General features: G+C 42.1%; 1 protein-coding gene across 2 annotated transcripts in view; it reads left to right on the top strand.

The window, feature by feature from the left end:
* cdh4 (cadherin 4, type 1, R-cadherin (retinal)) overlaps positions 1-17,775 on the top strand; it is a 198,391-nt gene extending 180,616 nt beyond the window's left edge. For both annotated transcript variants that reach the window (XM_056735166.1, XM_056735164.1), the window contains 8 exons: positions 6,040-6,225; positions 7,868-8,121; positions 11,124-11,266; positions 12,206-12,442; positions 13,504-13,737; positions 13,819-13,958; positions 14,091-14,255; positions 15,899-17,775. In XM_056735166.1, coding sequence (XP_056591144.1) covers positions 6,040-6,225; positions 7,868-8,121; positions 11,124-11,266; positions 12,206-12,442; positions 13,504-13,737; positions 13,819-13,958; positions 14,091-14,255; positions 15,899-16,105 — 1,566 coding nt within the window. In that variant the 3' untranslated portion in view covers positions 16,106-17,775. The remainder of the gene's footprint in view (positions 1-6,039; positions 6,226-7,867; positions 8,122-11,123; positions 11,267-12,205; positions 12,443-13,503; positions 13,738-13,818; positions 13,959-14,090; positions 14,256-15,898) is intronic.
* Positions 17,776-18,187: the final 412 nt, after the last annotated feature.

Here is an 18,187-nt window from a genome sequence, read left to right as displayed (position 1 = left end):
ACGGAGGCGTCCCTGCCTCTGACAGAGGGAGAGATGATGCCCCGAAACTTGGGTGAGTCTCTGGCGAACTGGATCGAGTAACCAAGACGGACCGCCCTCATTAGCCAGCGAGACAGTGTGGGCAGCTCTCGAGCTCCCAGGGACTGTGACAGGGTGACCAAGGGGACGGTCTGCTTCATCATTCCCACGGGGGGTGGTTCGTCGGCTGGCGGAGCTAACCATGTCGCGGGGAGTCCCCGGAGGGAAGGTTTTTGCTCCGCCTGCTTACCTGCCTGGCGGGACAACGGCACGCACTGTCGGTTTGAGAGTGGTGACGGCTGTCGTATGTGTACGACCTCACGCCTCGCCAGGGTGTGAGGTCGGTTCGCCGAGCACAGTCCAGTGGAGTGTGCGATCGGCTGCAAGTAAACCCGGGGAGAACAGAAAACTCAGTGAGTAAGTGGGCGCCAAGCCCTAACAAGGGCCCGGCTTTGGTGACGAGGCAGGAGTCGTCCCGTACCGACCGATCAGAGCCGTGGCTGTGAAGGTTCGGGCCCGATGTTGTTCTCCCTGGGGTCTTCCCGTCAGTGTCCCTTCTCGCGAGGAGGTTGCTGACGGGGTGGAGGTTTCCCCCTCGACCTCTGCTTCCGGGGTGCCGCCTGTGGGGGCACAGGAACCGGAGCCGATGTCGAAAGGGTCCTGGGTTGCAGGGAAGCAGACGTCACGTGAGATCTCGGAGGCCTGTAGGCGGCCGAGTCGCGGCGTGAAAAAAAATGTGGTTAATTGCCACTGTCTGCTTCGCCGTCAAAAAACTGCTGAGCGCAGTCCTCGACGGTGTTACCAACAACCCACCCTGCGAGATGAGTGCATCAAGAAAGCGGACTTCCTTGCTGTCACTCTTCTGCACAAGGTATAGCCGGGGGTGTCTCTCCTGGACCACTACCGTGGACATCGTCCGACCCAGGGCCCGTGCCGCCGCCTTAGTCGCCCGTAGAGCGCTGTCAGCGGTGGCACGGAGATCCTGCATTATACCCGGGTCGGCCTTACCCTCGTGGAGCCCTCTCAACGCCCTGGCCTGGCGGACCTGCAGGATGGCCAAGGCATAGAGAGAGGAGGCAGCCTGGCCCGCAACATCGCAAGCTTTCGACACCAGTGATGCCGAAGTCTTACGTGCTTTGGACGGTAGGAGTGGTCGATCCCCCCCCAGGTGGTAGCCGTCCGCGGCACAGGTGCACCGCAGGCGGACGTTCCACCCGGGGGATCTCGACGCAGTCCTTGGCTGCCTCACCATCGAGGGAAGTAAGGGAGCCGGAGCTGGTTTCACTGGAACGGTCCGTGAGTGGAGCGTTCCAAGTTTTACACAGCTCCTCATGCACCTCCGGGAAAAACATGGCACCCGGGGTGGGCGCGGTTTGCACCGCGCACCGACCTCGGGAACCACGCATCCCCGGGTTAGCACGGATGACATCACTTCTGCTTCCTCCTGAACTCGACCGCTGGGGGTGGAGTTTGGATTCGGCAGAGTCGGATGCCAGTCTCCCTCCGATGCTGCGAGCGACATCTCATCTACGTCACACATCGTTTCCGAGTGTGTGCGTGAGGATCCGGACGGTATGCCACCGCCGGTTGGGGAACGTTCAGAAGAGCGAATCGGGGTGCGATCGGCCCGTGAGCACTTGGCTGGCGGGTTTACGTTCGCAGAGTTCCCCGTATCACTAACGCTGCTAACGTGGGTGGTCATCGGGGCCGTAGCCACAGATGTCACAGCCCGGGTAGCAGACGAAATGGTGGCTGGTTCCCGTAGGAAGACAGCCACCCGTGACCGCAACTTCTGAATGACAATCTGCCCGCAGTGCAGGCAGATGTGTCAACGAACGCTGCTTCAGTGTGCTGGACGCCCAGACACCTAATGCAGCGATCGTGTCCATCCCCCTCCTCGATGAGGGTGCCGCACCCAAGAGAACAGCGGGACATGCCGCGCTGGAGAATGCTCAGTCAGTCCTGAAAAGGACTTTTAGAAAAAATCTCTAACACCTCCGGAACCGCCGAGACGCCCAGGGGAAGGTCGCTGCAGGAAGGGACGATCCGCTGTAACACGTCGTAGCACCAGCGTGTAGTTGTAGAGGATTGAATCCTGAGTTGTACTCATGAGCGATGGCTCTGAAGAACAAAAGGTAAGTGAATGCTGCACGCCGGCCTCCTTTTATACCGGATTTCCGGGGGCGGAGCCCGGCATGCAAATTGCATTCGCCAAATTTCATTGGCCTTTTCTATAGTAGTCAGAGTTGATTGGTTCTCAAGGGCGAACCCCATCTGTCGTTCTCGACACAACGTCGAGAGACCGACAGAAAGGGAACTATATATATACATCTCAATATAAACAGAAAAAGAGTTTTAATTAAAGTTCTCAATGAGGGTGACAGTGTCAGTTTGTGTGTGTTGTCCTGTCAGTGTTGTGTTGTGTTGTGTTGTGCTGGTTGTTCTTTGGTCGTGGCAGGACTTGACATATCTTGCAGCCAGGTTTGAGCTCTATTCCTCTATCCCTCTCTCTCTCTCTCTCTCTCTCTCTCTCTCTCTCTCTCTTTTCCTCTATCCCTCTCTCTCTCTTTCCCCCACTCTCTCTCTCTCTTTTCCTCTATCCCCCTCTCTCTCTTTTTCTCTATCCCCTCTCTCTCTCTTTCTCCCACTCTCTCTCTCCCTCTCTATTCCTCTATCCCTCTCTCTCTCTCTATTCTTCTATCCCTGTCTCTCTCTCTCTCTCTCCCCCACTCTCTCTCTCTCTTTACCTCTATCCCTCTCTCTCTCTTTTCCTCTATCCCCCTCTCTCTCTCTTTCTCTCTATTCCTCTCTCTCTCTCTCTATTCCTCTATCCCTCTCTCCCTCTCTTTTCCTCTATCCCTCTCTCTCTTTTCCTCTATCCCTCTCTCTCTCTTTTCCTCCATCCCCCTCTCTCTCTCTCTGTCCCTCTCTCTCTTTCCCCCACTCTCTCTATCTCCATCTATTCCTCTATTCCTCTCCCTCGCTCTATTCCTCTTTCCCCCTCTCTCTCTCTTTTCCCCACTCTCTCAATTCCTCTATCCCTCTTTCTCTCTCTATATTCCTCTATCCCACTCTCTCTCTCTATTCCTCTATCCCTCTCTCTCTTTTCCTCTCTCCCTCTCTCTCACCCACACAGACTGAGTTTGAGCAGAGTTGAAATGTTTGTGATTATTTGCATTTGACAGGGGCATGAAGCGGCATACATCTTGCCGTAGGAAACCCACCGAAACGTAAGCAAGCTAATTAAGCGAAATTGCTTGAGGGGGTGTAAACCTACCAGATATATCGCTTCCAATTTGAAGACAGCCGTATGTTTTATTCATGTAAAAGGCGCATGAATATGGAAAGAGTTGTCGCTTCTAAAGTGTGAAAGTGAAGCAAAACATAACTGCTAAGACATACAACTCATCAGTTCCTGTTTTAAAGCACAATGATGACTATAATGACAATGATAATGATGATGATTATGATGATATTTGTTTAGATGATGATTATGATGAAGACAGTGGGTCTGAAAGTTCATCGTTAGGGGAAGCGTCATAAATCATAAATAAATATCAAAAAAGTATTGTGAAATGTTTTGTAGTCATTGCAGGGTGTTTGTGCATGTTGCTGCAGATCAGATATCTTTTTTATAGGATACATTATATCATCTCTGTGTGCACAGAGGGTTTTCTTTTTATGCGCTATATTTAGCTTTACAGACTGTCTAAATGTTTTATCATGTGGTGACAGTCCTCCAAGTCCTCCACTACATGAAACAAATAAATGTAAATTATGATTAAACATATAAGTATAAACATGTTATCTGTGTGACATCATTGTCATAATTATGTAAACTTTATATGAATAAGCAGATAAGAAATGAAGTTTTAAAGCTCACCTTTTAAAAAAATGTATGCACATATAAATATAAAAAAATATAAAAAATGATCCAAAAAACCAACAATCTTAAGGTCTGATGTGAATTTCTTTTCAGGTTTCAAGACGCTGTTTACAAATATTCACGCCAGCGTGCTGTGAGAGTTTTAAAAATTGAATATCGGGTAAAATACTGAGCATGTCATTAAATATGAATCATGCTACTAGTAATGAATGTCTTTTTGCTCCTACATTCACTGACCTGAAAGGGAATGTGTTGAATATTGATGAGAAATCAATGCATTCTTCTAATCAATGCATTGCTCTCACATATGATTTTATTATTGAAAAGCGTCAAACCACCCATCTTCTGCATCTAGAATCATCTTAGACATGGTCAGATTTTCAAAAAAATGTATAGAGGCTGTCTGAAACGTTGCCCTTGGTTTTCTAGGACATAAATAGAAACAGTCACCTTAAACAGTAGAATAATATCTTTAATACTTCACCCCACGAATCCACATATCATAAGCAAGTATCACTTTTTTACCTGCTCTCTCTCCAAACACATACACACACACATGCAATTTGAAAGTCTTATTGAAGTAGCCTCCCGAGAATCTTTCTTCGTCAAACTGGAAGCGATATAGAAAAATGTGACTGTGATTTTGCACAGATCACTCAATCACATCTTTCGCTGTCCTGTCCTCTATTGGTCTCTCACGCCCCGTCCTGGAAGGGACACAGCACACTTGTTTGATCTCGACAGAGTGTTTTTCTGCTTATCAGCAAACGCAGCTGTGCAAGCCAGACAGCGTGCAGCCGGTGAGACAGGACGGCCCTCTGATGTTTTCATCACTACATCCACTAGATATTTCTCGCTGTGTCTCTCGTTTCCGTCCTCTCTCGCTCCGTCTGTCTGTCTCTCTCTCTCTTCTTTCTTCAATTTCAGCAACTAAACCATGAAAATAAGACACAATTTATTTTCCCACTTTAAGCGTTTGAATCTGGTTTGATGATGAAGTATGTGTGTAAGCATCACTGCTGAATATTCAGTACTGTGTGTTTGGCTGTAGTCTGTTCTGCACGGTGATGCCATTACAGCGAACAGCATCTGGCAAACACACTTCGTAACCATGTTAAACAGCAGGAGAAAGATGCAGATTACCGAGCCGTAATGAGCCCATGTGCATGTGCTACAGCCCGCCGCGCATTCACACCTTGGGCGATGAGTAAACCTACTTTAGTCGACTTTGTTTGTGTGATGATATTTTAATAAGTGAGACTCAAAGCCTAGCCTTTACCCAGTCTGTAACCTTAACCCGAATCATTCTGCAATACTTTTACGCCATTCTCTACAGTCTTCGAGTTCTGGAACAGAAATAGCTGATTTGGTATGATGGTTCAAACTCAGGACTAACAAAAACAGAAGGTTGTGGATCCAAACTTGGACACCTGAACCATGAGTAAACTTATGTGTTTGGATAAGAAGTCAAATATATTCCTCCGAACGGCAATGTATCACTAAACACACTGTATACTGCAGGTACTTTGTATATTCGTACATTCTGTGTATATATATATATATGCATCTTGTACATCCATCCATCCATCCATTTTCTACCGCTTATCCGAACTACCTCGGGTCACGGGGCATCTTGTACAGTCATATACATATCCTGGACATTCATTTGCATTCTGCATAACCTACATATATTCGCTGTATAGTCGTATGTGTATATATACATTCTGTATATTCACATATTAATTATGTATGTCTATTTATTTAGTAAACCTTTGGATACAGTATATCTATAAATACAATACCAATTTGGCAAGATGCTAACTGCATTTCGCTCCCTTGTTTACATGTGCAATGACAATCGAGTTGAATCTAATTTAATATAAAAACTAAATGCTAACAAATAATGCTGCACATAGGGAAGTGCCCAAAGAATCATGTCAATGGTGTGTATTTGTACAATGTTTTCTTTTAATGCCATCTCAGGTTAAACAACCAGAATATGAAGTGTATAAACAAAAAACTTTGAATGTATTTATTAGACAGTATTATTTGGAAAATAGACACACAGCATATTCGAGGCGTATAAGGAATCAGAAAGACTCAGGTTCCTCTTATTTATGTGCATCTTCCTTTAGTTCCTAGGGGAGGTTCCAGAAAATGCAGTGGGTGTGGTTGTGGCCAATTTGACCGTGCGAGACAAGGATCAGCCTCACACGCCCAACTGGAATGCCGTCTATAGGATTGTGGGAGGAGATCCCATGGGACATTTCGCCATTCGCACTGATGAAATCACCAATGACGGAAGGGTCATTGTAGTTAAGGTGAGCGCATCCAGACATCTCCTAAAAAGTATTTCCTTGTCTGTAATGCTGGATACATGACTGTTGGTTCTGAGATTATGTTGGTTGTGCTTCGTAACCTTCACCTGAACTCATCTTACACTTGAAAAATGGCAATATATAGTCTTTTATGCTTCATATATGTGTTTGTGAAATATGCTCCCACTCCCAATCTTGTATCCCACACACAATATTGGAAGTTTAACTGGTGCGGACCCATATGTTTGTGTGTGTTCTTCCATATAAACTTGTTTATTTGGCCATTCCCATGGTGTGTTAGAGAGAGTGATACCATGAGCCCTTGACACTCTCAAGAAATTGATTTCAGCCTCTCTGGAAGTGTTACACGGCTTTTTTGGTCACACGCGGTCCAGCTCGCCGTAATCATTTCCGCCTACGGAACAGCTGATCCACTCGCGCTGGTCTAACAAATCCTGACCTTTACTTTAGGGCTCACTTCAACACTTCCCAACTCAATCAAAGTGACTTCCTGTTCCCATTCCAACACGTTTGGTGTTTTTAGGGCCATTCAGAGAAAAACTGTAAAAGTGAAATGATTTTTGGTAGTATTTATTTATGTTTGTATCCTTTCTCTTGCCCAGTTGAACTGGCTTCATATAGACACTTTCATTGAATGGTCTATCATTTTCTCAAAATATACAGTAGTGGCCAGGGGATAAATTTGTACGATACTTAACAATGGTACATGAAGGAGTACTGTATGGTACAAAATAACCTACACACTAAACTTTTAAACAAACTTTTACCCAAGCAGGGTAGTAAGGGTTTTATTCTAATATACAAAAAATGCATAGACAAACAAAAAGCTTGTTTGAAATAGCAACAGTGTTAACTACAATTTTATAATTTTTAAGAAAATTATCGTAATATTTTGTAGGTTTTTCTCTTTATAAACTTTGCACATGTGTTGTGGGTAATATTATGATGAGCCTCCTTAAATTTTCAAACCTGAGCTTGAGTTTATACTCCACCAATGCAACATATAGGCCTACAACATTTTTAAAGCGTCTTTAATGAAAAATTTGAATAAAGAGTGAAGATGCCAAATGTCCATAGTTGGACATCAATTTTGTCCTCTTTTGTGTGCTTGTGTGTGTAGTAGAGGGTGACATGGGAGTGGATTTTCAAACCTCTCTCATCCCACCCCCACAAAATAATTCCCAATCCGACGAAAAACTGCCATCCTAATTCCGAAAGAATGACTCCCATTCGCTCCGACTATCGTGTTGAGTTTATTTATTTACCTGCTCTTGGTGCCTGCAGGTCTTTATGCGACACGACTTTGGTGGGAGAAACTGCCCAAATGTTTAAAATGAAGCACATATGCGCTAAATAAAGATGTTAGAGGATATGGCTCTTAAAAGCAGTGAATATGCAAAATAAGCTTTTCCCAGGGTGTTATTGACCTCCTTGGGGTTTACCATTTGTTGTTAAGGCAGAAGATCTTTGTACTTATTAAAAATGATAAAGCCAACAAATTTGTATCTTCTTCTTCCATTAGATTGATACTCTTTATGCTACATGAAAATACTCGTAGTAAAGCTATTGGAATCTAACAATTTCTACCTCGGTTTCTTTTTCTCATGTGTGTATGTTTGTGCAGCCGGTGGACTACGAGCGAAACGGAGCCTTCATGTTAACAGTGGTGGTCTCGAACCAGGCTCACTTATCCAGCGGGATCCCCTCATCTCTGTCCTCCACCGCTGGTGTTACTATCACGGTGTTGGATGTTAACGAGGCTCCCGTCTTCCCATCTAACCCTAAAATCATACGCTTTGAAGAAGGAGTGCCTGCTGAAACTACCCTCGCTACCTTCGCCGCACTAGATCCAGACCGCTTCATCCAGCAGACTATCAGGTAGAGAACATCATCTAAATGACAGGAATAGCGTTTTTCTGTCGGTTTTAAACTGTCAAGATGTCTATCTGCCTGAGCGACCGTGTAACTGTCACATCGCAATCCATTTACACTCTTCCTCGCTCAAATACGCCAAAATAAGTGCACAGACACACCTCATCGAGCCACCATCAGAAAACGTTTTTTTGGACTAGCTTGACAAATCCCAAATATCAGCAGTCAATACCAAAATCTGTGAAATTGCATGTTTCTCTAGGATAATAATTGATTCCATGACAAAAACTGATGTGCTTATGATGGGTTTTGGTTGAAACTGTACATACGTAAAACTGTCTCCTTATCTTACCAAGATTCATGACGTTAAGCTTATAAACAATGATTTATGAGTTGAGCAGTCGGGCAAAATTTTGCAGGAATTGTCACTTGTATTTGACAGCCCTTATAAAAGAAGTGAAGCACCTGTAATTTTTTGATTCATACATAGATGCCGATATTAAAGTCCTTGCCAATTAGGTTAACATTGCTTGTTTTTTTTTTAAGTAATTCTTTACATAACCGGTCAGTAAAACAAGAAAAAATCTTCTTTTCAAGTCAGTATTGTTGTTTGATATATAACAACAGACAGCATCAGCTCTATTAGACTGCCATTACTTTGACAGATTTTGTCCTGCCAGTTTACATTTACTCAAGCAAAACTGACTGTGTTTGCATTAATATGCATTGGAAGCCAGTCTTTGAATGATTGATTCACTTTGAGTTATCGCTGTTGATGGTTTAAATAAAGCTCACGTTACAGCATTTATGAATAAATCAACCTACTGTGCGATTTGTCAATCTACAATTTTCTACCAATCTGGTTCCCTTTTCAATTTCTGCTGAATCATGCTTGAGTTTTTATTCCGAATATCATTCTCATACCTCCACAAGATTTGTTATGTAACTGGTAAATTCATGAGGCATTTTATAGAAAACCAACTCAATACAGATCCATCACTCAGGTCATGCCATTCAGCGATCGACTTGAGTGAATGTCAGACATACATGTTATTTCCATACTGTGCTTTATGTCAAGTGATGTAGCACATATCGTTCGCACCATTAGCACCCCAGGGAGCAGCTTAATGCTTTTAATTGACTCTCTCCTGTTCCGGTCCCATGGTTGTGGCTGCGTTTCCAAGCAATAGGGTGAAGGGTCACCGAGTAATGAGGCGAACCGTTTCCCAGACTGCTGGTTCTATTGTGTGTCCCTCTCTCTCTTACACTTTTACGCTTGATCGTTCTTGATTTCTTTTTTCACGACACGAAAGTGTGCAGGCAAGATGCCAGCTTGAGGTATTGATCCAAAGTTCGCCTCTATCCACGTTTGCGCACACACACACATTGACACATATACACTCAGGGGACCTTCACTAGACTTGCTCCATAGATCACTGTGTGCAAGGAATGGTCCAATCAATACAGTCCACGCTGTGGCGCTCGCTTTGATTGTATCAGTGTTATAGGCTCAAGCATGGAAGTGCTTTGCAAACCAGATACCTTGACATACAAAAACTTGGAAATGATCCTTTGGCCATATAATTGCTTTAAATAGAACTCCTTGCTAAAAAAAAAATATAGAAACCATCACAGAAATTCTAATGGTTTCCATTAAATCTATTAGAAAGTTCCTTTTATTCTAGTGTATTTTGGGCACTATTCTCATGGGATTTAATGGTGTTCCCATCTGCCAGACATCCCACCAATAGAATCCATCACATACCAGTAGACACTAGTATTAAAACCTTTACAATTGCCATTTAAACATTAAATGCATTAAAAATTATCTATTGTGTTTTTGGCAGGGTTCTATTTTTTCTACAGAAGGGTTGTGTTTGCTATTGCCTGGGATGGTTACATCAATTCATATAGATATTACTTAAATTCTCACTTGCCTGCTGGAAAAACCTACCAAAACCATTCTTAGTAGGTTTACTGGCCAGTTAAGATCGGTTTAAGCTGATTCATCTGTTCACCCAGCCTGGCAAAGCCGATGTTTATCTGGTTTAAACTGATAGGCCAACTGGTCTACCAGATTCAGGACCAGCTAATCTGATTTTAAGATTATTTTTTCAATTTTAATGGTTGTTAACATTTTATCAATGTGATTCGAGTTCTGAGTCAAGTCAGGGGGAAAAATACATTTTGGGATAAAGTCATGGAAACGAGTGCAAATGTGGTATTACGATCATATAATTGGTAGTACGCTCAGACACAATACGCTGTCTTTTCTGTTCTGATTTTCCGGAAATATCTGTTGAATTGCACAGAATGGATTAAAACAGTGTGAATGAGTTGAAGGGAGCTGAGAGTACCATACTCTTGGCAGCTGAAAGCGTAATCAAATTAGCTCAAAGATTTAATGAATTACCACATGAGGGGTTGGGAACGTGTGGAAAGAATTCTGGGATTGCACATCGCACAAGTGCCTGATTATTTGTAATTTTGTAATATAACCTAATAGTCTGACACCAATCAGAAATCACAGTGAATCCGTGCAGTCACTTTCTAACCGACTCTGAGACCCGGTCCGGCAGATAAATAGACTCTAACAGCCTTTAACTTCAGTATCTAGGATTAATAGCACCGAAGGCAGATACATTACCCAATAATATAGAGAAGAAAGATTATGTGTCACATCAGTGATTTGATTGAGTGTAAATATTTCCATATTCCTCTGTGCGGATCCATTGATCAGAACAGAACTGATTTGAATAGCTGCCCGAGCAGCGACTGAACGCGGGGCATATCTTAATAATCCACATCCTATATCCTCATAAGAGACAAAATATGATTTCAGAAGCATTTAAATTGATTGATGATCTCCAAAGTTCTACATTATTACCCTCAGCCATACCGTTGCGGGCTAAATTATGATTGAATGTTGAGCTTTACGGACGTGTCTTGTGGATGCTTATGGATTTTTATGTGGCGTAATCTGATGAACAAATGCTTTTGGCCTTCAGGTACTCCAAACTTTCAGATCCAGCCAACTGGCTTAAAATCAACAAGACCAATGGAAGGATCACCACGACGGCGGTTCTGGACCGCGAGTCACCATATATGAAGAAAAACGTTTATGAAGCTACCTTTTTGGCCGTGGACAATGGTAAGGAATGGGGAAAAGTTGAAAAGTTTGAGCAAAATGAAAACTTTGTGTTCCCAGCATCTTGTATGAGAAAATGGCGTAAAAGAGTTGGAAAGGTAATTTGAGGGTCTGGCTTAAACGAGCATTTCGCAGACAATCGATCAGCACTGGGGCATTTTCTATTCCACCACGGAGTTTCAACAAAACTGCTGTCCAATTCCCGATTGATAAGCTTGTCTATTTTTACCCAAACTTTCTCAAATAGACATCCCGAAATGGGCTGGGCTGCTTAACACCGCTAGTTTCTTCACAAGCTCAGAAAACTTTAGATAGAGTTTGTATGATTAGGAAATCGACCGATCTATCCGTCTGTTGCGTCGGGTTTTCCCCAAACGTTGTTAGAGGTGGCCGTAGTGGCAGGTTGGTCAGGTGTCCTATCTGAACAAAAGCATATTGGGCTAAATCAATATCTCTTTTGGGACTAGCGTTTTGTCTAGCAGTTGATACAGATGTCCAAGGTGACAGGTTATATTTTAAAGTCACATCGGCCCTTCTAATAACAGAATTCTACAGAATCAATCTTTGTAACACGTGACCTGTTATTCTCAAGTCGGAGCTTTGGGGAACGACACAGACTTTGTTTTCAGCCCCTCGCCTGTGACGGGAGATTGCGTTTGTGAGAGTATATATCTGGCCTTTGTGCGCTACGGTTTTGTCTTTGATTCACACCCAGCCGCAGGGAGCAGATGTGTCTGTTTCTTCAGGCAAAGTTATTACACGTTGCTGTCCTCTGAGAGATGCCGGCTCTATTAAAGAGAAAACCGCTGCGTGAAATATTCATGCACAGTTATCGTTTGTTATATCTGACACGATTGAAAGTTTTCAGGACAAATGCATAAAATGTGCGTTTATAACCCCCGCGCACCCCGCAGCCGTTGTCATCATCTTTCTCTCTTGTAGGTTCTCCTCCGGCCACAGGAACCGGGACTCTTCAGATTTACTTGATAGATGTGAATGACAACATGCCCGTTCTAGTTCCCCAAGAGGCTCTGGTGTGCGAGAGGTCAAGACACGGATATCCCGTCAACATCACGGCGTCTGATTTAGATACAGAACCCAACGCTGGGCCATATGTCTTTGAGCTGCCCTCTTACCCTTCTTCTGTTCGCCGTAACTGGACCATCTCACGGCTCAATGGTGAGACAGAAATTTTCAGTCTTAAATATTTTTAATAGTATGAGCCATATGTGTTGACTTTTTACACTTAAACCAGCCCGAGCTTGTCTTCCGGCCTGTTCAGACTGTTGGTTCTAGAAGGGTTTCGAGTCAACTAAACTCTAAAATCTGTTCAAACTTGATCAGATTAATAGCCTATCAAAGGAGTAGTCATATCTTATTTTGGCATAACGTGTGTAATCACGATTTAGGATTTCACTCTGTGCTTTAGTGAAACGAACCTTATTTACAAGGTTAATGACAAGTACATCAGCAGTCTCTTATCCACACATCTAATGTGTCAGTTTAGGTATATAGGTTAACAAATAGGTTGCCTCATTAAAAATGTGACTTTTATTAAGGGAAGAATTCCTTTGTTTATCGTTGGTTGTGTGTTGCCAAACAATTTGCAGACTAAAGCACAGCTTGAATAATTCTGCTCAGTGCAGGGCTTCATAACCCATAGTTAAAATAACCCTCTTTCAAAAATAATGTTATTTAACCCCAGAAATAACGAAACATGTATCATGGGTTCAAAAGACTACACAAACAAAATCTTAATAGACTTAAATGGCCTATTTTTGCTTATCGCTGTATATAATAGAACATATGATCGATTTCTAGATACAGTACTCAAATTTTCATTTATTATACTAAAAATTTAAGAATTTATATTATTAGAATTTATATATTAGAATTTATTTTGAATGCTGATTAAATTAATGATTTTATTGGTTTTGTTATTTTGCACAAACAATGTAAATGTAAACATTTTACTCAGTCAATATTAAAGATATCAAGATTATATTTAGAAAGAGTGTTCCTTACATTATATAGCATAATTTAAAGTAAACAAAGAAACTGAACAAAAGAAAGATTGTAGCTGGGTTTTCACAGGCAGGGTCACAATTTTAATAAATGTTCATTCTAACTATTCAGAGTTCCTTAAAAGTAAAAACATATTTTTAAGTCCTTAAATTTAAACACGTATGCAACATCCCAGTGACATTTCAATTTCAATCTTCGTTATATCTTTCCTACAGGAAATTATGCCCAGTTGAAACTGCGGATCCCATACCTGGAGGCAGGCGTGTACAGAGTTTCCATTGTAGTCTCAGACTCAGGAAACCCTCCCCTGTCCAACACCTCTGTCTTGAAGGTTAAGGTGTGTCCCTGTGATGAAAACGGAGACTGTACTGTGGCTGGGGCGGTGACTGTCGCCGGGCTGGGGACCGGAGCTATCATCACCATACTCATCTGCATTATTATTCTGCTCAGTAAGTGATGGATGGACAGTTGTTCAATGCAAGACACAATTAGACCATTATTTGTAAAAAAAAATGTGTGTGTGTGTATAGGCATGGTGCTGTTCTTTGTGGTATGGGTGAAGCGCAGAGAGAAGGAACGTCAGACCAAACCTCTATTGATCGATCCTGAAGATGACGTCAGAGATAATATTCTGAAATATGATGAAGAGGGAGGAGGAGAGGAAGATCAGGTCAGTGTCTCTCTCTCTCTGATATTGATTGTAGAGTCAAGCCTGCTCGTAATTTTCACTATTTTGTTCCTCATAAGTCTGTTGCAACAGCATGGCTGACCCTGTTTTCACATAATGTTATTTCTGTTGCAGGACTATGACCTAAGTCAGCTGCAGCAGCCCGAGTCTCTGGATCATATAATGAGCAAGCCTGCAGGTGTGAGGAGAGTGGACGAGAGACCGGTTATCCTAGAATCTCAGTATCCTGTCCGGCCGACGGTACCACACCCAGGAGACATCGGGGAGTTCATCATTGATGTATGATCTCTGTTTATATTAACAAATATAACCAAGCCCCATTTCTAATGATGGTAAAGGGTCATATGTTTTTTGTTCACTCTAAAAAATATTGGGTTATTTCAAAGCAGCATTAGGTCAAAAATGGAAAAACCCAACAGTTATGTTATAGGTTATCCTATACTGGGTTGTTATAAGCCATTGTTGGGTCCAAACATTTGGTTAATTAAACTTAACAGTTCAGTTTGTACATTTTTGACCCAAAGATGGGTTACAAATAACCCAACATTTTTAAGAGTGTAGATGGCAAATGGATTAGAAAGTTATACGTTTATTACATTTTATTATTTTTCTTCTTTGTGGTCCACCAATAATATTAGTGAAGTTTTTTCAGAAGTTTTATAGCATGCATTGCAACCTCTATTTTTTACCCGTTAAAGGAATAGTTAAATTTAGGATTTGTGAAGTCTGCGTGCAGCCATTTTCTAAAGGTCCAGTCATGCATTATGATTCCATTCATTTTATGACAAATTAATATAAAAATATTAAAACTAATTATGATTTCCTAACTTTTTTTTAGTCATAAATTTTTCGCCTGTTTCACACATACTTTGTTTGCAGTGCTTATTTTTTTACGTGCCCATGTTGACGAATTAGATCATTCATACAGCAATCCGTTGCAGTGCGGTGCAGCAGTGCATCGATCACTTATGCATCAAGTCTATTTTTGCTGTACAGCACGAACTGTTTAAAGCGATAGCAGAGGTATCGTGCTCAAAATCACACCAATTGTGATTAAAATTTGTAATTTCACCATAAATGCATGTAATTATACTGAGCCACTAATTTTCACAGTCATCTTACTGCTTTGATTTCGGAATAAAGCAAGAAATAGCAAAACACTCACCAAGAGTTGCAAAAACACCTAATCTGGGTAAAAAATATATCTTAAAGTACATTTTTGTGTGAAAGGCCCCTGTTGAAAAAACAGCGTAGGTTTAGTATGTATTGATGCTGGTGTGCATGTGGGGGGGGGCTTATCTGCTGAAAGTGAAACTATGTGACAATTATTGAACTTGTGGGCCACAGAAGCAACAGATAGAACTTACGCAGTACCTGTATGCACGTCCAGCGCATGCCGCTTTCACACCTCATATATACTGCAATGCGTAATGTATACGCACTGCAAACAAAGTATGCGTGAAACATAGTCCTTCTGAAACCTTGAACATTTGCTGTAAAAAAAGACAAAAATTAACTGTGTTGTCAAAGTTGACAAGCACTTTTTAATACTTTTTATAGATGAGATATTTGAAAAAAAACAAGTGAAGGGTGACAAATAATCACTGAATATGAAGATACAAGGTTTCAGTGCCTGAAATACATTGTGGCTGGTTCGCATAACAAAAACAAGTCATTTTTTACAGCTTGTTTCGAAAAATGCTAGTTTTGGGACACATTGAAACATTTTTGCAAGTTACAGTACGTCTCCGTAGTACATCAAGCTCTTTTATCTATAACATCAAGGAAACTTCGATTCCTTGTGGCGTGGCCCCTTTAAATACCTCCCCAGGGTAATTATATCTTACGGTCCTCATGTACTGTGCATGACACCTCCATTGTGTCTGTTCTGAGACCATCTCGTGCTCTCTCTCTCATGTTAGGGTCTGCGTGCGGCAGATAATGACCCCACTGCTCCCCCCTACGACTCCCTGCTGGTATTCGACTACGAGGGCACCGGCTCCACAGCAGGCTCTGTCAGCTCCCTGGACTCTTCCAGCTCTGGGGAACAGGACTATGACTACCTCAACGACTGGGGTCCGCGCTTCAAAAAGCTGGCAGACCTCTACGGAGGGGGGGGAGAGGACTGAAGGTGCCAGTTAGAAGAGGGCAGAGAGGAACAGAGAGGGCCAGGAGGGACAATTAGCTTCTCGGTTGAAGCGTTGTATCGAGAAGCCGTACGCCAAGCCTCCGACGCAGGCTGACTTTCTCTCAAACTCGTTCCTCCGTAAGCTATGGAGCCATCGAGAGGGGAAGGATATTGCCCTGCAGCCTGCTCTGGACCTTTGCTGCAATCCACAAGTATTTTATGGCTTTTTACAATATTTCGCGTTGTGGTTTCTTCAGTGTTGTTTTGTCATTCCTCTCGGACTGCCTGGAGGCGGAAGATGGAATCGAGGTGTGATGGAAACAGCGAACTCCGCACGCACGAAGAAAACAAGTCAGCGTGCTCTTTCTCTGTTCGCTTTGTCACAAAGAAGAGTTCCACACACACACGTTTTCTCGCAACTTGAATTTCAGTAGAACAGAAGCACTGTTGTTGATAAAGTGCCTTTTGTGGTGTGTTTTGTATCGGACTCCTGCAATCTCAGGGTCGGTTGCCATTTTGAAAAGTTTCTTCTGTTTCTTCTGGGCGCACGTCCTTGTTCCTGTCCGCTCCGATATTTTTCTTTCATCCCTGCATCAGTGGTGCAACGCCTCTTTGAATACCACTTGGGAAAACAAACAAAGGAAACGGAGAATGTTTTGTCAAGACTTCTGCTGATAAACACAGGTCTCATCGAGAGACTCATTTTCCCGTAAGAAATCTCATTCTCCCGTGACAAATTGGAGCGTAAGAAGTACAGTGATCCAATTCTGAAATCATAATTTGTTGTTGGTTTTTCAAACTTGACCGACCGCGACCATTTAATGTTATGTTGTGTAATGGTTGTGTAAAAACTCAAGGTCTTTATTTTAAAAGAAGAAAAAACAGTAATGGAGAATGCCTTTTAGCTCATACTCTTGCCTGCCTTGTACGATTTTGTGTTGCGTTCCGATTTGTAAAGGTAATTTAGGCATGACAAGTTATCAGACAGCGAGACTAGAAGAGATGGCTGAAGAAACCCGACTCTAAACGGATTGCATCAGAAGAAACCTCTTTTTTTTCTGTCTTGAACATTCCCCTTTTCTAACTTTATAAGTTGATTCAAATATTATACGTGCATGACTTCTTTCAAGAACAATGTCTCGGATCTCTCGCACTTGTTCCTCTGTGGTCAGAATGTGAAAAGTAGTTGGCAAAGAATATACACCATACAGAATAAATATACTCTGAGAAAAATAAAAAAAATGAACAAACATGTAAAAAAAATACTGTAAAATACTTATTTTTGAAGTATGATCTGAAACATTTGCTGCTCTTCAAGCTCTGAATTGGGCTAAAGGACAATGTCTGGGCCCGTCTGGTTTTAACTGTGTGTGTTTGTATGCGAGTGTGCGTGTGGGAGTGGGTTTGTTTGTCTATATCGTGTAGGATTTTTCAATTCTCTTTTCTACGTTTGGGTTTTTATTTCTTTTCTTAGGTTTTAGGTTCTGTTTTATGAAAAATGCAGCAGCGTTTTTGTCCTGTCTTGCTGACGAAAGTCTGTTTCGTATGCTCTGTCCCCGGATAAGGGTCTTAACCTGCATTGCAGAGAAGCTTAAACTCATGCCTGCTCCACCATTCAGTGTAACTGATTTCTCTTTCCATTCATCTCAAATATTGGATGTGCTTTAGAGAATAAACAATCACAGTTTTTAAAAAAAGAAGCGTTTGAAAATCATGGTATTTTTTCTGTCCACAATAGTCTCATGTCTCTTCCTCACTTTGATATCCATCTTCCGTGTAACCTCTGACTTTATTACATCATCGAGTGACAATTGAATTTTGTTGATATTCTCAGTGTGAGATTTCTGATTAAGCCACAAAATCAGGCCGTTCCTAGAATGGCAGCGTGATTATGACTACAACTTCTAGATTTCCATGCATTACCATTAAATTAACATGGAGTTAACATAATTTTGGATGAATGCTCCTCCTACACGTTTGCCTTTAGAAGCATTAATGATGGACCATTTATCTGATAGAAAGTTTTCGAGTCTTTTCACACGTATTTAAATGAAATTCATTCACATGACCCAGTGAAAGGTCA

This window comes from Triplophysa dalaica, chromosome 21 (assembly GCF_015846415.1).
Source record: "Triplophysa dalaica isolate WHDGS20190420 chromosome 21, ASM1584641v1, whole genome shotgun sequence".
NCBI lineage: Eukaryota > Metazoa > Chordata > Actinopteri > Cypriniformes > Nemacheilidae > Triplophysa > Triplophysa dalaica.
This window is presented reverse-complemented; position numbering and strand designations above follow the sequence as displayed.